The following is a 19,766-nucleotide window of genomic DNA, read 5'->3' on the forward strand; positions in this document are numbered from 1 at the left end:
AATCCCCCCAAACCAAACAAAAACCTACAACCAGCCAAACAAACAAAAAACCACCACCACCACCAAAAAACCCTACAGTATTCCTGGAAAGAGGAGCCTGTTCTAAATCAATGTGGAAATGTCCCAACTGGAGCAATGGTTACCCTTGTAGTTGAAGCAGAGATGCTGAAGTCTAGCCTCCTGGCTGAGAGTCTCAGCTGAAAGCAAATAAGTCAAAGGAGCCCTATTCTTTAATTTTTAATTTTTTATTCTTCTCACACCATAGAAGAGATTTGACATGATGGAAACACATGAATCCTGTGATCATGAACCAAATTTGAATTAAGTTTCAAGGTTTGTTTTTTTCCTCTTGGTTTACAAGCTTTTGTCTATCTCTGTCTGATATATAGTGCAAAAGTTTTTAAGTGGTAAATGAGCCAACAAAAGACAGTGTCTAGTGAACAGTTACAGACTACCTATAATAGTTATTGTGATATACATCATTTAATAAGGCTTAATATTTTGCAGACATACAGATCTAGGAGGCTTATCAGTGGGCATTTTTGGCTTATACTGAATTGGGTATTTAGGAAGTGTTAAGAAATACTGCTTGAACAATATGTAAGGTAATGACTCTGCAGAGATAGCTGGAGGCACTTAGCAGATGAAACCGTGTCAGCTCAGCTTAGATGTGATACAAAGGACCACAGTAAGATGAAGAGAAAGAGAAAAAAAAACCTCTCCCAGTGACAGAGCATGCATGTGGTCATCTTACTGCTCACTGACAAGCATATCAACACTGTCCTCTTAATGCTGCTCAAGAGTCGTCTCTCTGCTGCAGTATCAGCAACCATCTTCCCTTGCATGTGAGGCCCAGCTGACCTTCATGTTCCTACTCGTCCACTCCCATCCCCACGCTACTACCCCCTGCCCTGGCAGTGTCTTTACTGCAGAGGTTTTCATTTTTGGATCCCCAGGAGAGATAAAGCCTCCCTAAAATGTGTGTTGTTTCCTTTTTCCTCACTACTGGCTTTCCTTGTAAAAATTTCTGATTTGGCAGATTGATTTCAGAGTAAAATACTGTTTGCATGTTACTCCATCAAGAGTTTTCTTTTGTTTTTATAGCTTCTTAGGGGACTCATCAACATAAAAGGTTTCTGAGATGCTCCTTATAATGAAACCTTTATATATATAATTTCTGTAATACTGGGAGCAATTATCTCTGCTGCAGAAGTGAGACCATAGTAAGAGCAACTGGCTGACTTGGACTAGACTAGGACCTGGTTTGTTTTCTGGGTTAAGCTCTGTTGGTCCACGTGTTCCACATCTGAGTTGTCTGTTGTTTGTGGGAAAAGCTGTTGAGCAGCTGGGAGTAATACCAAACATCAGAGGTGGCAAAGTATGTCATACTGATATTGAAGCTGTAACACTTGCTAAAGAAGAAGTATTTTAGCATTACAGTTCTCTTGATTGTGAACCTGAAGTCCAACCTAAATAATCTTACTTAGTTAACTTCTGTTCTAATTGCTATTAAAATGTGTTTTGTGAATATGTGATGACTCTTGAATAACAATGAAAAATGAAAACCTCTTAAAAGGGGTTTTTTCCTCTGCTCCCCCCCAAAACTGTTATAAGCCTTTAATCAAAAATCATACTATACTTGTTCGTATGTTTTAACATATTTGACCTGTCTTGGGATTCTATAAATTAAGATGCTAGAATTCCAAACCTGGCTTATGATCTGATTATCACTTAACCTGCTTAGCTCTCTTCATAGGAGTGTATTTATGTCCCTTGAGGATCTCTCTGCTGCATGCCCAGACACGTATTGTGGAACATACACTAGTTAAACAACTGCCCTGTTTTGGTGCATTCTAGCAGAGGGGAAGTACAAGCAGAAGAGAGGACTGGTAGTCTGAGGTCAGACTGTCATGTCCCTGTTGAAGTCCCCTGTTGCTCATGCAAATTACAATTTTTTTCAGACTAAAACTTTTTGTTCCCTATATCTGCTTCACCTTGTTGTCTTGGTACCCCTCTTTGAGTTTTCAGTTGAAGTTACTTATATTATAACCAGTTTTATGACTTATTTCATACAGAAATGAGTTTTTAGAGTAGGAAGTGCAAATTTCTTTAACTGTTGACTTTTTTTTTTTCACTATTTCCTTTTTTGCCTCCATGAGAAATGTACAGAATCTATCATGGTTCTAAGTGTTTCAGAAGAACAATTTGCATGTGCTTAGTGTAATTTTATTTTATGGATTCATTTCTCCAGTTACCTGATCCAGCTTTCAGACTGCAGACCCATCATGTGAGTTTGGCCATACACACAGTTTGCTGCAACAGAATTTTGCTGAACACAGAAGTGTTCATCAATTTGCTCTGAGTATTGCAATGTTTAAGAAAAATGCCAAATTCCTGCTTCTTTCTCTGTGGCCTGGAGGGAATGATAGGATTTTATTTCTGAAGAACTTAGTGCGGTAAGGATTTTCTAATCTTTTAAAGCTGGGCTTTACAATTGTATATACTCTATGAAGGAACTCTCCAGAGTGCGTATGAGTAGATCTAGAATATCTAACTGAGTAAAGTGTCTTTTTATATATTTTATTTGAAGAAAAAACAAACATGCCACAGAGCAACAAAAAAGGCAAGCCCAGGCATGAAACTGGAAATAAAATTCAAATAGATTCACTTTCCGAATAAAGGGTTATCTTACTCTAATTTTTTATTAAAGGATAATTTCTGAAAAATGGGAAAACTTTTTTTGTCTACAGTAAAATACTCAAAAGCGCCAATGTAATGTTTGTCAATTACAAAATCAATTTTTAGTTAAAACTGCAAGTAGTTTTCAACCAGTGCATTTCTGAATTACCTAATGGGATGGATCAAAGGTTGTCAAACAAAAGAAGGTAGGAAGATGTCTTTCAATAGCAGTGTTTCTTATGTCTCAGGTGCAAAATACTGGTTGAGAGAAACTCACAAAATAAACTTCTGAGGAGCCACGAAAAGTGCCGCTGTAGTAGTAAATTTATTATGAGAGTATTTGAAGAAATGTGATCATCTTTCTGGAATGGAATTTTGAGGTTTTTGTTTATTTATTTACCGACTTTACAGCTGAATTTCTCCTTTCTAAGATTGGCTCATTTTCATATTAACTAAATACCAGTTTTCATAGGCTGATTTATTGTAACAGTTACTAGAAATGCAGGATTGTCTCTGTTATTTTATGTGCTGCTTTGCTTGTTCATTGGGGTTTATTTTGTTTTCCCAAGACAACATAGGTACTTCAGAAGCTTGTTTTGTTTTTGAACCTAATTTTAGTGAAGTCAGGCTTTTTAATGTAACTGATATCTTCTTTGATGATATTCCCAAAAGACAATCAGTAAATAAGTGTGATACACAGATAGTGTATATTTAGCTGATAATTGTCTTGATGGATCATCAACTGAGAACATACTTTAAAACTTTTTTTTTTAACTTGTTTCTTAAAAAAATATTATGATGGAGGAGTTGTCATATGCCAGTACGTAATTTATTTTCAAGATTCTTGCTGTTGTTCACTGTGTGCAGACTTAAAATAGCATTGAATTTGAAAGTATGAACCAACATATTGCCCCCTAAAGTTACTGGCAAGATTGTCAATTCTTCCTGAAATTCAATCCTCTTTCATGGTGAAACCTCAAGAAATGAAGGGCATTGCACAGCCAAGCATATAGCATTTACAATAGCAAGTCAAAAATGCTATGTTAAATTAAATCTAGAATAGCTCTTAGTCTTGAATAGATGTAAATACTACAAGTTACTGGAAGCATCAAGACAAGAGCAAATTGGTAAATATACATTCTGGTTAGGCTGTAAAGGCAGTATATTAGCTTTTTTTTTTAAATATTTGTTATATATTTATATGTTTTATATTTAATTACATTTATTGAGTAAAAAAAATATTTTTACTATTTAATATTTATAATATTGTCAGACAAGTAATAATTGTTCCCACTGGACAAAATTCTTAAACCATGTCTTTGACAGAAAATACAGCTGTGTGTTTTACAGTATGTGTGTGGGTATGCAGACGTGTGTGGTAGTCAGGACTTGTGACTTCAATGCCATGTTTACAAGGGAGGCACACTCTTGCTTCTCCTCAGGTCACATCACTGACTAAGATGGAACCTTCTTGGTTTCTCCCCAAACTGCTCTAGATGGAGTACTGGTTTGTTTGCCCTTCGTGTTGCTTTTGCAAGTATCTTGCTGCCTTTCTGATGTTTGAAATGTCTTGTGTGTTTGGATTTGTTGAGTGACATATCAGAAGATTATTTCCTGAACAAGTCTATCTCGTTGATCGACCCATAAAAGGCATGCAGATTAATGCAAAGTCTTACCCCCAACCACTCTTGGTTTCTGACATATTCCAAGTCTTGTGCCTGTAATTAGTACGAATAGAACCTGCAGGATGGGCATGGTGTCAACCATGTTATGAAACCACGCGGAGTTTCTTGTAATCACAATTCTCATGTTTAGCTTTAGTAGTTTCGGGGTTGGTTTATTTTTATTTTAATGTAGCATAGTTTTTCTTATTCCTCCTGTGCAGTTTTATTTTAGGAGTGGTTTAAAATGTTCATTTCCTTGTTGATCTTTTTCAGGAGATTTCTGTGGCTTGTTTCTTGTTTGAGACTCTGCTTCCTGGATATAGTTTGCATGCAGCAGGGGTTCACAGTTCTAGTGTAGCTTTTGAAAGCATTATTGCTTTGTAAAGCACTTACAAAATTTTAACTTACAGATGATTGTTCTTGAGAATATGAATGGAGGGTAATCTAACTATATGTAGTAGTCCAACTATAGTCATAACTATATGTTCTTTATTTCCTTGATGCTCAAATTTTTTGTGTGGAGTTCCTGCATAGAAGTTGCTTTGCATCTTGTCTGTCGTATTTCTTTTTTGAAAGGAAAGACCATGCAGTGCTGTAAGGAGACCAGTTATGTCTTGAACTATTTCGAGGCTTGACCTAAGTAAGTCTGTAAATCAGATAGTTGCTGTTGTTTTCTGGAGTGCTCTGTGAATTTGAAAAATAATCATTTTATCTACTATATGACATAAGTACCTAGAGTTTATTCTAAAGGCTGTCCAACTTCAAAGTTTTTGACAGATTTGTCTCTTACAATGCAGTGGTCTTTCAGTCTTCCATGTTTCTGAGATTTAAAGTTACAGACTTACACGTCTTAAAGGAATGTGAAGCCAGTTGTTAAAGATCAACAGAATTTTTAGGGTTGGAAGGAACCTCTGCAGATCATGTAGTTCAATGCCCTCCTAAGGTGGGGTCACCTAGAGCAGGTTACACAGAAAAAAAGAAGATGGACAGAACACCTATGTTACTATTGTATTCTTACAGTGAGTGCAAAGCTGTGCCAGTATTAAGCTCATCAAGGACAAAGACTTTTTAACAAAAAAACAGTATACTGAAATGTTCCATTTGCCATGATGATGTACTTTTGGCACTACAAAGTTGCTGTTTGAAGGACCATCATAGTATAAGTATATAGTGTAATGGCAGAGGTTATCAGTCACCTTGGAGAAAGGGACTGACTGTGATTGTGAAATGAAATGAGGGAACAAAAGGTCTCAACTTCTAGTTTTGTTTTGTCTTTCATGTTGGAAATGAAATGTATCTATTTGTACCAGTGTACTTGTCATGGTGGTGTTTAATAGCTGTAACTTACCGCTCAAGGGTTGGCATTTGAAAGACCTTTTGCATTTAGCAAGATGGTAATACATATGTTAGTTCCACTTTGGGACAAATAGGAATTATCTTTGAGACTGAGAAGTAGGGCCATAAACAGTAGTCGTTTTTACTATAAATTGAATTTATTCCACCAACTGATGGAATTTCAAATTCTATATTTTGACTTAAATTGCAGGCTGATTTGGTTGTTCATGGGATTTTTTGATAGACATTTCAAGAGACACTTTTTTCTCGCTAAAAGGCACATTAAGGGTCACTTTTGCAGATGCTTTGGATGTGCAAGTATGTTATCTTATGTGAAAACATTGATTTGTGACAAAGAAAAGTAAATTTTTGCCTTTGCTTCTTAAAACCTAAACATCAACATCAGAAACCAAAATATATAGATGGGTATATGCTCTGTATCATCAGACTGAGATTACTACTTCTAATTGCTCCCATGTAATGGTAGTGTGCATGTTGGCAAACACCACAATCATCAGTGAAGCAGGAAAGGGAAGATATTGCTGAATATTTCCGAATATTTCCATTTCCTAAAATATTGCGGGTTTTTTTTTGTTGTTTAACTTATGTTACTGCGTGTAGTTTTCAGCTCTCAAAAAGATGATAAGTATAATCAGTTGTAGTGCAGTGATCAATTTTTCTGCTCTATGGAAAATGAAAAATACTCATTCTCCTGGAATATTTTATAGTATCATCTTAGTTTAGATTTGGGTATGTTCATGGCTCATCAGTGAGCTCTCCTTGGGCACTACCTATAGTAATACTGCAAAACAGAAACATAATTAATTTTTATTTTTTAATAGTATAATTTGCTTCAGGCTGTTAATCTTAGTATACAATCATAGTACCACTTTATAAGTGATTACAGAGAAGATCTTGCAGCTTAAGACAACAAAGTTTTAAATAGTTTTTCCTTACAAATTCTGTGTCAATAGCATATTTTCAGTTATTGGTGACATGTTTTTGTGTGCTGAAATATGCTATACTGCAGTGTTCCTTGCAATGAAATACTTTTCTTTAAAATTTTTTAATTATTTCTTAAATAAGTATTGCTGTTTGTCATGTGTTACGTACTCAGCTGAAGGATACAGGTCAGTGACCACAACAAACTGTTTATTGGATTCTTCAAGTTATTAACATTTGTACAGTTCTTCTAGTTTCCCTGTAGTGGTGGTTGTTAGGAAATGTCCTGCAGAAGAATTTAAAGGTCCTGTCAGATTTGTGACTGCATTTTGCTTGATTAACTTTAGCTTGAAGTTGTGATTTTTTTAAACATAGAATTATAGAATGGCCTGGGTTGGAAGAGACCTTAAAGATTATCTAGTTCCAAACCCCTGCCATGGGCAGGGATGCCTTCCATAAGACCACATTGCTCACAGCCCTGAGCAACCTGGCCTTGAACACTCCATGGATGGAGCATCCGCAGCTTCTCTGGGCAACCTGTGCCAGTGCCTCACCACTCTTACAGGAAAGAATTCCTTCTTAACATTAATCTAAACCTATTCTCATTCAGTTTGAAGCCATTCCCCCTTGTTCTATCACTACGTGCTCCATCTTTCTTGTAAGCTGCCTTCAGGAGTGGAAGGCCACAATTAGGTCACCTCAAAGCCTTCAAAGCCTTCTTTTTTCCAGGCTGAACAATCCTGATTCTTTCAGCCTGTCCCCATAGGAGAGGTGCTCCATCCCTCTAATCATCTTGGTGGCCCTTCTCTGGATTCATTCTAACAGGTTGATGTCCTTCCTGTGCTGCCGTCCCCAGAGCTGGATGCAGTACTCCAGGTGAGGTCTCAGGAGAGAGGAGTAGAGGGGCAGAATGACGTAGCTCAGCTTGCTGTCCCCGCTGCTTTTGATGCAGCCCGGATACAATTGGTTTTCTGGGCTGCAGGCGGACAGTGCTGGCCCATGTCCAGCCTCTCATCCACCAGCACCTGCAAGTCCTTCTCAGCAGGGCTGCCCTCCATCTGTTCATCCCCCAGCTTGTATTGATACCAGGGGTTGCCCCAACCCAGGTGCAGCTTGTGCTCTGAAAGAAGCACTTGTGTTCATCTGATCAGAAGAGAACATGGTTTGTGGCCACATGGCTGGTTCTCTTAACTCTATCCTAAGATGTAGTTTCTTCCCTTTTTTTCTGCTGTTACCACAAATATTTTCCAATAATATTTATACATGGACCTACCAGTAGGAGTTGTAAGTACTTTTGCAATATTATGCTAAAGGATGAGTTGACAGAAGTGCACCATTTTTGCATTTTTAATGAATGGTTACAACTGCCAATGTGTCTTGTGCAACAGAGAACTGAGTTCCCACAGTAGAACAGGAAGAGTAGTTAGAGGATTAGGAGAGGTATCTGTATGACATTAAGCTGACTAGATGGGAATTCTTTGCTTAATAAAACTGCCATGCAACTAGCATACCACTTCTGTGAGATTGTGTTGGCATATGTGTGTGTTTTTGTATGTGAGGGACTTAAATACAGGAGCTGATTTCTACCTTTATTCACCTCACCAATCTAGACTCTGTGGAGGTACAAAACCTCAGATCACTGCTTCTTTCCAAAGGGTTTAAAATGTATTTGGAAGTGCTCCATGAACTTTGCTGTATTTACTTTTGTAGCTGATTGGACAATGCTCTATGAGTTTATGAAAAAGGAGCTGCAGTCTTTGTGTATGAGGTTTCCTGGTGGCTTCTTGTCCTAAGAAATAAGCAATAAAGTTCCATCTGTAGATCTTCCCACATTTGGCACAGACCCAGTTATTCTCACACCTTCTTATGAGGACTGCAACAGTGTTTTTTAAATTTCTGTGCATATGCTTGTAGCATGAGGGGCTAATGTCTATGTTAGTGAATACTAGAACAAGTTAATATGAATAGGAAGGTACCTACTGCTAACTTGGCAATCATATGACACTGTTATTGCGTGAACCAGCTGTAATATGAAAGTCTGCATGGGGATAAGTATTCCAGCTGTTTACAGTCACTGGTGACTACTGGGAAGTAGATAAATTGGCTGTTGATGTTAGCTTCAAAACGAGCAAAAAGTAAGCAACCTGGCTACAGCAGCTGCAACTTAAGTGTCTAATCCCAGTTCTTGCTCTTTCTGTTACTGGCCTTTAGCAACTTGACTCGTTTTATTGTGCTATCAGTTCTGTGACAGGGCTGGATAGCAGCATGAATTGTACCACCATGTTTCTCTGTTGCGATCTGTGCTGTCATTCACCCTGAAAGAGTGGCAGTTCTTTCTAGTGAAGAGGAATCCTGTTAGGGCTACAGGCAGTTACCAGCATGCCCTCCAGTGCCTCTACCCCTTCCCTCAGAGGGAGTGTGGACAGCTTGAGCATTGCATGCGACTGCTTCGCTTGGCAGCATTGAATGACACAAAATTGCTTACAAAAATGCTGCTGTGAAGAAGTCTCTGCAAAAAGTTTTTGAAGGTCTTCGAGGTAACTGGGTGCAGTGATGCAGCTGGGTCGCAGGGCGCCTCCAGATGTCCCCTCTTTCCTTGCAGCTTTAGTCTGCAGTGCACTGCTCTGCTCTCTGGAGTTCATAGGCACAGTTCTCTTAGGTGTCAGGTAGAAATATGGATTGCAAATAAAAATATCAATATTTAATCCTCCTAATTATTATAACTTTTCTTAATTTCTTTCTTAATAACCATGCTCTCGTTGGATTTCATATTAATATCATTGCACTTCATCAGTCTTCAGGCCATAGTCTTGATTAGTTTTTTGGGCCACTCTCTTTTATGATTATCAGTATAGAAAATAATCTTTTAGACAGTTTAAATTTAGTGGAGAGTTTAAAATATCTTTCAGCTTTTCAGCAGATAGACTTCATATTTGGGCATACTAGCTTTCTTGCAGTGACTATAAACATGTAGTTTGAAAGCTTTGACCCACTGATTCAGAAATCTTTATGGTGCATATGTAGCAAGCCATGTGTAAACCTTTGCAGAAATAAGATCAAAATCTGCAGGGTCAAAGGCAGAACTGTTCTTTTTCCCTTATATAGCTCCTGTATAACAGCTCAGGGTTAGGCAGGGCATTAGTACAATACTATGTGTGCTTCAGTGACTTGCTTTCTATGACTATTCAATTTTGTTATTGTGACGATGTATCACAAGAGAGGGTTATGTGGCCAAAAAAACCCACAAAACATCCTTATCCCAGGTATTGTTAAAGGAGCATCAAAAAATTCTTCGGGGCTTGTGAGAAGCTGCCTTTTTGCTCTCAAAAGCAGTAGTTGGTTGAGACTCACCGCTTCTCTTCATTGCTGGAGACAGCTTCACCAAAGCATTTCACTATCATTTTTACTGCCATTGAAGGCAACTGCTCATCTCTCTGCACTTTGCTCAGGCAGAGCAAAGGACAAGGTAATCCCCTTAGCCTGTTAAATGCTCCATCCCATCTGGTAGGTGATAATTGCATTGTAGGGGGATTAACACAGTGGGATATGCTTACAGTGTAATGCAAGCTTCACTGTAAGTGTGAAAGTCAGCTGAATGCATTCTAGCATTTTGGGACCTTACGTTTGCACATTTTTTGTGAATATCACAAAACACAAGTTTCATCTGAAGAAGGTATGCAGTACCTTTACACACCATCCTTCACATGCATATAAGAGGTTATAAATTTGTTTTGAAATATCAGTAGTCTGAAGATCTGAAACCCCCTTGTAGGAGTAGTAGAATAGGCTTGTTTAGCTGAATCTTTTAAGTCAGTTCTGTGAGTATAGCTGTATTAAATGCATTCTAAGTGTTGACTTTACTTTTACTCAAAAGTCCTATGACTTTGCAATCATGGAGTTGTTACCAGAGTAGGAGTACTCATGTTATTTAAACACTGCCTACAAGTCTTCATCAGTAAAGGTGAAATTTGAATAAGCCACACTGTGAGGAATATCACAGTAATTTTGTGTCAGCAGGGATTAGAGGATTTGAGCCTGAAAGTAGCTTTTCTTGCAGCCAACCAGAATAAATACTTTGAAACTTCATTTTTAAACATGAGCCTAAGGTAGTGCAAACTGGCTCTTTAAAAAAAATGTTAAAAATCAACCTGTGTTTTTGTAAGTTCATCTAATGCTGTCCGTAGTGAAGATAGTAAATCTTAGGATTCAGAGCATTTCATAAACTAACTGTAACTCAGCTTCCTTACCTTCCAAGATGATAAAGATCTGTGTGAAGATAAGTAGTGCAGTAGCTCGGAGTTGATTACCATCCTGTTGTTTACACTCTCTCCAGTCTCCCCATATGGTACAAGAAACTGGGCAAGTTGCTCTGTGCTGACCAGTTTGTGCCGTTTCGCTGGTTTGAACATTAACTTGTTAGGTTAAAACAGGGCTTGGTTACCCCACACTGCGCTGTGATAGTGTTTCATTGTCAGATAGATTAAATAAGAGTCAGGTATATAAATATGCACTGTGTGCAGTAGATGCTTTAGCAACATTATATGACCTTGCTGCAGGATTAAATTTTCTAATGAATTAAGGTTCTGTGACCAGCTGTGTGGTTGCTGTTTCTTTAGTTTCCAATTCCTGACTTAGCAGCTCTGTCTTTGTGCGTGTCTGTGGCAGTAAGGGCAAAATAAAATCCAGGGTATTTTTATGGGCTGTCTGCAGTAACTTTGCCAGTCTGTGACGAGGTTGTTGAGTGTGGTTAAGCTCAACCTTCTCTTACTTAATCATGGATCTGAGTAGGGTCAAGTAGAAAGTTACTTTTCCAAAGTTGAGGTGATGAGACATGGAAGTGATTTCACAGATTTTTTTTTTCTATGTTTGTTGTTGTTGTTATTTATTTTAAGGTAGCTGAGCTCTAAAGAATATGCCTTAATTTTCTTCTTTTAGAATGAAAGAGGAAAACTAGAGGAACTTGCATATTCATTTTCTGACATTCTGTAATTTTAAATAAATTTGGTTGAAAGGTCATGAAACTCAGACAACCAACAAAAAAATACCCCTCCAAAAAATGAAGCATGTCCCCTCTGCCCACTCCAGTTGTTTCTGGAATACAAGTTTCTGTTGCATGAAAATCCCTCTTGAAAGAACTATTACATTGACAATATACAGAAAGGATTTTTAGGAGGCATTTTCAAATATTTAGAAACATTTTTTTTAACAATCCTTGTGTATATTTAAATATACATGCCAAGTATGTAGCAAAGCAAATCATATATGGTATATAATTGTTTTTCTTCTCATTTAGGTGACAAACAGCATGTTTGGTGCTTCAAGGAAGAAGTTTGTAGAGGGGGTTGATGGTGACTACCATGATGAGAACATGTACTACAGCCAATCATCGATGTTCCCACATCGGTCAGAAAAAGATGTAAGTTGAATAAGCTTATTTTTTCTCCTCTCACTAGTGAGGTAGTTTCAAGTATATGAAATACATGTGAGGAAGGGCTTTGTCTAGCTTTAAGCTGTACGTGACTATTTTCAGTGGCAAGTGCTTTAATTTTAGTGAATTTGTATATGTAAACTTCAGCCATATGCTTGCCAGCATTTCATTTTTTCATCTTGAAGAATTGTATTTGCAGTTTTAGTTGGGTTATTGATTATATCTTGTGCTTACATGCTATGTCTACAAGGTTTTTGTTGTGGTTTTGCATTTTACATCTTCAGCTGGTTTTAGTTTCTGAAAATGCCTTGTGCAGCTTGTTTGCTGAAGTGTTCCGAGTTAGGTGTTTCTCCCATTTGTAATGCCACAAAGTTACGAAACTAATTTGTTCCCCTTGGAAATGCAATATTGTATGTTAGAACTGTGTTGGCATTACTGAAGGAAGCTCTACTTCTAACCAAAGATAAATAAATAAGGCAGTAATATATTCACTTTGATATGGAGTGGCATTTAGAAATACATGGAAGACTTGAAAGTGTGACTTGAAGTTCATGTCACCTGAAGGTCAGTAATATAATCTAATGACAGGCTTGCATTTAATATGGGTAGGCAACATATTCTTTTTAATTAAAAAAGAACGTATCCCTTCAAACTTTCAAAAAGGTACAGTTGCTTCAAGTCTGCCTCCAAGACTGTCCAGAGATGTCTTGATAGACTTTGACCTATATAAACATAAACATTTCCTATAGACTCTTAGCTAAATTTTAATCCAGATTTTCAAAGAGAAGGAAATAGATTTAGAGTAGAAGACTTTTTAAAATGAAACCCCCAAAAAAGTGTAAATGCAGCTTTCCAATTCAGTTTCATAAATTAATTTGATAAGAAGTTTCAGGTGAGCCAGCCAAGGATTACAATGTAATATGGTATAAAGAAGACTAAAAGGCTGCTCTGTTCTGTTTATGTTGTTTACATATGTGCATGTACCACAGATGGAATCTTTATAATGTTGAACATACTTTCCTTTCTGTGGTCACTGAGAGGTGCAGCTAGCACTCTCACAAACAGTAGACACTATTTCTTCAAAGTGATTCTTGGTCAGTAAATCGGCACTTTTAAATTTGATGTGCTGAAGGAAAAATTGTTATGGTGCATTAAGAAAGGTACAGTGAGATGAATGCTATGCAGTACAGTGTACACAGTAAAAGCTGATGCTTGGTACATCATGTCCCAGCAAACGAGTGCTTTAGTTGCCTACTTTTTCTGTAGGCAATGTTGCAGAAGTGGATCTTAGAATGGCACTTCAAGACAAGGAAGGTGGGTGTTCCAGGCACCAGGACTGACAAATGAGAAATCCTGAAAGCTTGTGGGAGAACTGGCCAAAATGGGACGTAGAAGCTGCTGTAGTTGGCAGAAGAGTGATGTTATTCCGACAGGAAATAAAAGTGTGGATTTGCAAAAGCTTTTTAAAATTTTATTTCCAAATCCTTTTTAAGGTTCCGCCCCCAGCCCTGTAGTTTCACTATTGACCACGACAACTTTCTGAGTTTATACTTACAAAATTTTAAACTGTTATATGCTACTGTAATTTTTTTAAAAGTTGTTCAAAGTAAATTTATGGTGGTAATATTGACTGTACATGTTTGATCACTCAGATATAGGTAAATGTATATTCTATATTACATGTTCCATTTGCTGTTTCATTTGGTTCACAGTAGATAAGAGAGGTTGGAAAGGTGGTTATATTTTCTTTCCAACCAATTTTGCAGGTTTGAAAACCTTTTCCAGTTGAAAGTAACCATGTTTTCAAATAATCTTTCCACCAGAATTTTGCTAAATGTGTTCTGTATTTGAGAACACGATAAATAGATTGACTCTGTTGTTTGGATAGCGGTATTGACAGACTAAAATAAAATTGCTCAGAATTTTATCCAAGTAGACTAATAAAGACTAATGTTCAAAACCTGGATCCAGTTTTATGAACACCTGGGGGGAAAATTCCAACATTCTAGATTTTGAAGCACTTTGAAGCTTTCTGTCTTCACATCTAATGTGGGGATAAAATAAAGCTAGAATAAATATGAGGGAGAGGAGTGAATTGTTTTTATCTAAATAAGGTGCAGTTTTACTCTAATTTAAATTATTCCTCTTTTTTCATTTTCAGTTGAACATAGGGAATGGTGAAATCCTCTTAAAATTTAGAGTAGAGTAAGGACTACTACTGCAAGCATATTTGTATAAACTTTAAAACCTGTTTTTCACTCTTACAGTAGGGTTTCTGGCCTTTTGAAGAGGCGTTGTCTTCAAATGGGGTTTAGTGATGACTTGTGCACTGGTTTTAACTGATTTGTGTGCTTTTCAGCTTTCTACCTTGTTTTAACACAAAGGGTGGAAGTTTCCAAGTTATAATAAGAAGCAGTTCTTCACTTACTAAGTGAAAAAAAAAAAATCTAGAACCTATCTGAAAAAGATGTGAAAAAGATATTTTATGCCTTTTAATAAACAATTTTCATAGCACTTAGGGGTGTGGTATTTTTTTGACTTTTTTGCTTTAGCTAATTTGAATTGTAAAATAATTTCCTTCATGCAACTGTAAAGTGAACTAAGTGCTCTTTTAAACTTTAAAGACTTTTGCCAAGGGCAAAGATGTAGCACCAAATAGTTTAGGACATATTACTTTGCTTTCAGAGCCTCAGTGTAACTAAAATTTGTCTTTTAACTTACCTGTTCACTGCAGAGTTCAGTTCCAGACAGGCAGGATTAATATAGTAGTTGAAATGGAAAAGTTGCATGTTACTCACATGCACAAGTGCTTCAAAGATTGTACTGATGCTGATTTTAGGCCCAAAATTATGGTTCGTTAGGTGAGATTACATTACTCAAGACATCTGATGCTTCCTTTTTACTAAGTAAGTGGCTTTGCCTTGGATCATAACACATTTGCTGTGTTAAGTAGGGAAGTGGAACAGAGTATGTCTGTGAATGCTCTGTCTGTGAATTTGTGTTGTGCACTTGGTCAGTGCATGATAACCAGGTCAGTAGTCCTCTGGCAAAGAAATTAGGTATTTTATAGAACTTTCATCGGAATGCAAAACAGATTAAGAAAATAGTTTACCTTTCCGCTGGAAGCAAGTGTGGTCCTTGTAACGTAAATTGACAAGATGATGCACTGTGTTTCCAAAAAATAATTGCAAAGCTTATTTGTGGCCAATTTCAGCAACTTCCCTGAGCTGTCTATGCACTCAGCAAAATAATTTTCAGGACACGGGTACGTGTATTTTTATATGGATAGAGTGACAATGGTAGAAATCAGTAACTCAAGGCGTTCATATACTTTTGAATCTCTAGTCATCAGTTGAGCAAAACAAAAATGACCATGAGCTTGGGGAAAAGATTAGACCAATCCATTCTGAACTTCTTTGATTTCTCATATATGAGAACGTGATAAGGGCTGTACAAGATTTGGCCAGTCTAGCCCAATCCACTGAGGATGCATACATGAGAATATGAGCTGCAGTCATAAATCTGACAGTAGACAGATATGCCTTTTAATAAAGATCTGCCCAAATGATCAGCAAAAGTTAGGTTTTTTTCAGTTAATGCTTTTTCCATATCTTGGCCCAGTGCTTTGCTGTTCATTTGCTTTCGCAATTGCTCAACAGATTGTAAAATACTTGCAGTAACATAGTAGTCATATTTCTGATTTGCGCTTTTAATTGGGACAAGTAAAATCTAGCCTGAAGATTAGATTTGCCTCATTGCAACTATTTATCAAGCTCCCTAGCTCTAGAAAGTCCTCAGATTTGGGTATTGAGTATAGTGAAATGGGTTGATGATTCTGGGAGCCTTCTTTCCAGAAGTTTCTTCCATCCTGAGGTAGTAGAAGCATGTCTGCGATGGATCAGATTCAGGTGTTCCTCTGTCATGAGGCAGTTTCATGAAGGCAGATGTCAGTGGTTTTATCTTGTAGTGGACACAGAGGTGGTGGTAAAATGAAAGCTGGTCTGAGGTCTTTTGTTGTGAGTCTATTAAACTGATTTATAGAACCTCTACTTAACTTTTACTGTATTTTGAAATACATGGCCTTAAAAAGAGGTGGTATTTTACAAGAGCTAAAACCATGAAACAAGGCTTAGCCTACCATCATTTTGAGATCCATAATCTTGCTAAATTTGGGAAACTATTTGTGTAAGAGTTTAATCAGTCTTCTGGAAACAACCTTGGCTTTAGGTTTGCTGAACACCATGTTGTTCCAGATGCATTGTTGGCTTTTTAATACTATTATTTTAGGATTCTAAGGAAACCTATGGTATCTTATTTCCCAGGGCTTCTTTCCTGGCATTTGCCTTAGTCATTGCACAAGAGTTTATTAGCTTAGTCATAATTTAACTTCAGATGCTTCACATGGAGTTGTAAGTATTTAAGAATTCCCACGAAACCCTCTTGAGTCAGTAGTAGTTGTAGCATTCAGTCTAATGCTGGTTGGCATTGTACATTATTGTACCTTAGTAACTAGTCTGAATAGTTTTGATCCGTTTGTGGAGGGGGGAAAAAAGTAAACCTTATTTTAGGAAATAGATAGATTAATGTCTTTAATTATAAATAGCAAATGAATATTTTCACATGCATTGCTCTGCACATAAACATTCTTGTAAATTTGACTGAATAGTGGGCTGCTTTGCCCTGCTTGCTTTGTGAAACATACGTCTTGGTCTTCTCTCTTTGAAGTGTGAGTTACAAAGCAAGAGAGTTGCTTTTTACTTTCCAGGAGAGTGATTAAACATTCCTTGCATCTATTAGTGAGTACACAATAAGTTTCTTTAAAAAACCAACCCAAACCACAAAAAACCTCAAAATAAAAAATCCAAACAAAAATCAAACAACAACCCCCCCTTCAAACAAAAAACCAAACAAACTTTAACTGGATGAAAATTGCAATGCCATTAATAAAAATAGTTGGAAGGGCTTGCAGGGGATGAGATTAGAAACTATTTAAGGAACTTTTTTTGTTTTAATGCAGTTCCCTTTCAGAGCCTATAGTCATTCTGCCTGCAGCTTGCATTTTTGTAAGAAAGTTATACAGTATGATGAAAGAACAAAAAGTTTCAAATGCAAAACACACCTTATACTGTCTCACCTATAACTTTGTACCTGAATGGATTTATCAAATAAAACAATACATCATAAACTAATTTTGCTTAGAGACGAAAGTGGGTTTTTATACTATTTCACACAGTTTGCAAGTAAATATCTGAATTTGAGTTAGTTCATATCACTTTACAATTTGAAATTATGTCACAAGGAAATTAATTTTACTGTTGATGACTGTATGTAATTTTCACTATGTTGAGTTTGTATTTAGTTTTTTTATAGAATAACTAAATGACTGGTGTCGGTGTTCTTTACTTTTCTATGCTTCATCTTCACTTCATCTAAAAGCTTTATTTTACTATATCTCCACTTAACAGTGTACAGTAGTTTTTATATGTCAACTTTAGCTTTTGAAGTGGTGTCTTGGATGAGATTAATTCCATGCATAAAATCATTTGCATTTTCTAGAATGGGGAGGTTATGGTTTCTTACCTAATAACGCAGTTCACTGAACATTCTGTTTCATAATATTGGTGGTTTACGGGCTCAGTGTGTGGGTGTTTTGTTTGGGTGGTTTGTTTTTTTGTTTTTTGTTTGTTTTTTCAGATTGTTATTTATAAAATATTTACTTTGTTGTCCTAGTTCTTAATTGCTTTGGCATTTTTTATAGCATCTTTCAATGAGTTTTCGGTAATCTTTTAACTTATTAATACACAATGTATCTACACAGGGAGAATTTGTTTTTAAAGTTTTACTTGGATAGCCATGTTAACCTCATGTTAATAATGTCATTGTCATTCAAAAACAATGTCTTGCTTCTAAGGTCTTGTCTTGATAAATTGCTTCCATCAACAGTGTGGTCCTACCTGTTTGGGATTCCCAAGTGCCACTGGAGAGAGCAGATCACAACCATAAATGATGGAATCTGAAAGACTGAATAAAATTTTGTTTATATTTCAGTATTGTATTTCATTTTATATTTCACAAGTTATTTACAACAGTAATAATTTTCACTTGCAGATAATAACCTGCATTTATAAGGCTTTCAAAACTTCTTCATTGATTTATGATATTGAGATTTGGAAATATGGTCGGATATTTTCTTGCAACCTGAGAATTTTGTGAGCACTGTATTAAAAGGTGATTTAAAGAGGAGGACTAATAACACTATTAAAAAACTGGCAGACTCTAGAAAAATACGTTATTTAATCTGTTATTTGTTGACCTGTTTTACTACTATTTTTTAGGTCAGTATAACACTTCCCTCTGAGGCTGTGGGTTGGATGTTGTTATTAAATAGTGCGGCACAGATGACAGGTACCAGAAATAAAGTAGCGCAAATTCAAAATGATGCTGATGTTTGCACCTGTGAGAAATCCATCGTATATCAGGCCAGATATTACTCACAGACTTGCTCACAAAACTCCCTTTTTGCTTTTAGGAGTTGATTTTGTAGTGCTGGCTTGATGTATTTTAACTTCAGCTTGCTTTGTGTTTAAGAAACTAGCTTTAGGCTATAACTATATAATGTAGCAGCCTTCACAGAACTGTTGCTTTGCTGAGTTTACTTGGTGCCACCCTGCCAAGATGTACTACTGCAGCAGTGATGGTGATGGGCAGCTGTCCCCGCGTTGAGTGGGGTCTTTGCTTGGAAGAGGCAGGATGCTGCAGTGCAGGGGAAAGCAGGAGCCTGCTCATCCAGCTCTGCTGTTGGACTTCCCTCCCACCGCTTCCCTCTGCTTTCAGGGAGGCTGCAGCCTGTGTTCACCAGCCTCTCAAGAGGGCTGTAAAGTGCAGCAGTTTTTTTACAGTTCTAGCAAATTTAAACAGTTGCTGGTGCTTTTTTTCCTGAGATTGTTGACACTCTTAAGTGAATTTATTGCAGTAAACCCATTAAGAGTTAATGAAAACGTTACAGTAAAATCTCATTCAGCACTTAGGAAATTGCCTGATAGCCCCTTACAGCTTATTGATTTTTAGTATGGACCAGTCCAGAAACGCTGAGCCATCTTCTTGGGTCATCAGTTGGTATGAGTTTAGATGCATAATCTTCCATTATCAGAACTGTGCTATGACTGTTTGAGACTTGTGAGTAAAATGATGTCCATGTCTTAGTTGACTGTCATCAACTCAGCCTTTCAGCCTGCCAGTACTGAGTGTTGGTCCTTCCCGTATACTGGCAGAATAAAGTGCACCCGTCATGTTACACGAGGTCTTTTTTGCTCAGTTGTCTCCATGCCCTGTGGGAGATGCAAGTCTCTGTCTCCTAAAAACATGTACAGGGAAAGCCAGTTGAAACAATCTGTCTAGTTTGATCATACAAGATTGGAATAGATGCAGAAATCCCATGCTACTTTACAGCTGGGTTTTGTAGCTGTTAACCACTGGCAAGTTGATTTAGATTGTTACCACGATAATTCTGAGCATTTTTTCCTGAGATTTGGACATAATTAGGTAAAGCTTAATAGGTTTTAACAACTAGAAGAGGCTTTAGTCACCTTAAGGCTTAGTCTGCATTAGTTTTTATTAAGGTTATGACCTTTGTTGTAGACTAAAAGAAATTCAAGACTGACTTCCAGCCACAGTTGCAAGTATGCTCTTGGAGAGTTCGTTATATTTTGTGTGGCAAG

General features: G+C 37.0%; 1 protein-coding gene across 4 annotated transcripts in view; it reads left to right on the forward strand.

Moving 5' to 3' along the window:
• CNOT2 (CCR4-NOT transcription complex subunit 2) overlaps nucleotides 1–19,766 on the forward strand; it is an 86,743-nt gene that overhangs the window by 40,055 nt on the left and 26,922 nt on the right. For all 4 annotated transcript variants that reach the window (XM_050324998.1, XM_050325000.1, XM_050324997.1 and 1 more), the window contains exon 2: nucleotides 11,914–12,036. In XM_050324998.1, the coding sequence (XP_050180955.1) occupies nucleotides 11,926–12,036 (111 nt within the window). In that variant the 5' untranslated portion in view covers nucleotides 11,914–11,925. The remainder of the gene's footprint in view (nucleotides 1–11,913; nucleotides 12,037–19,766) is intronic.

The sequence above is a fragment of the Myiozetetes cayanensis genome, unplaced genomic scaffold, assembly GCF_022539395.1.
Source record: "Myiozetetes cayanensis isolate MyiCay16 unplaced genomic scaffold, myiCay2020 scf3, whole genome shotgun sequence".
Taxonomy (NCBI): domain Eukaryota; kingdom Metazoa; phylum Chordata; class Aves; order Passeriformes; family Tyrannidae; genus Myiozetetes; species Myiozetetes cayanensis.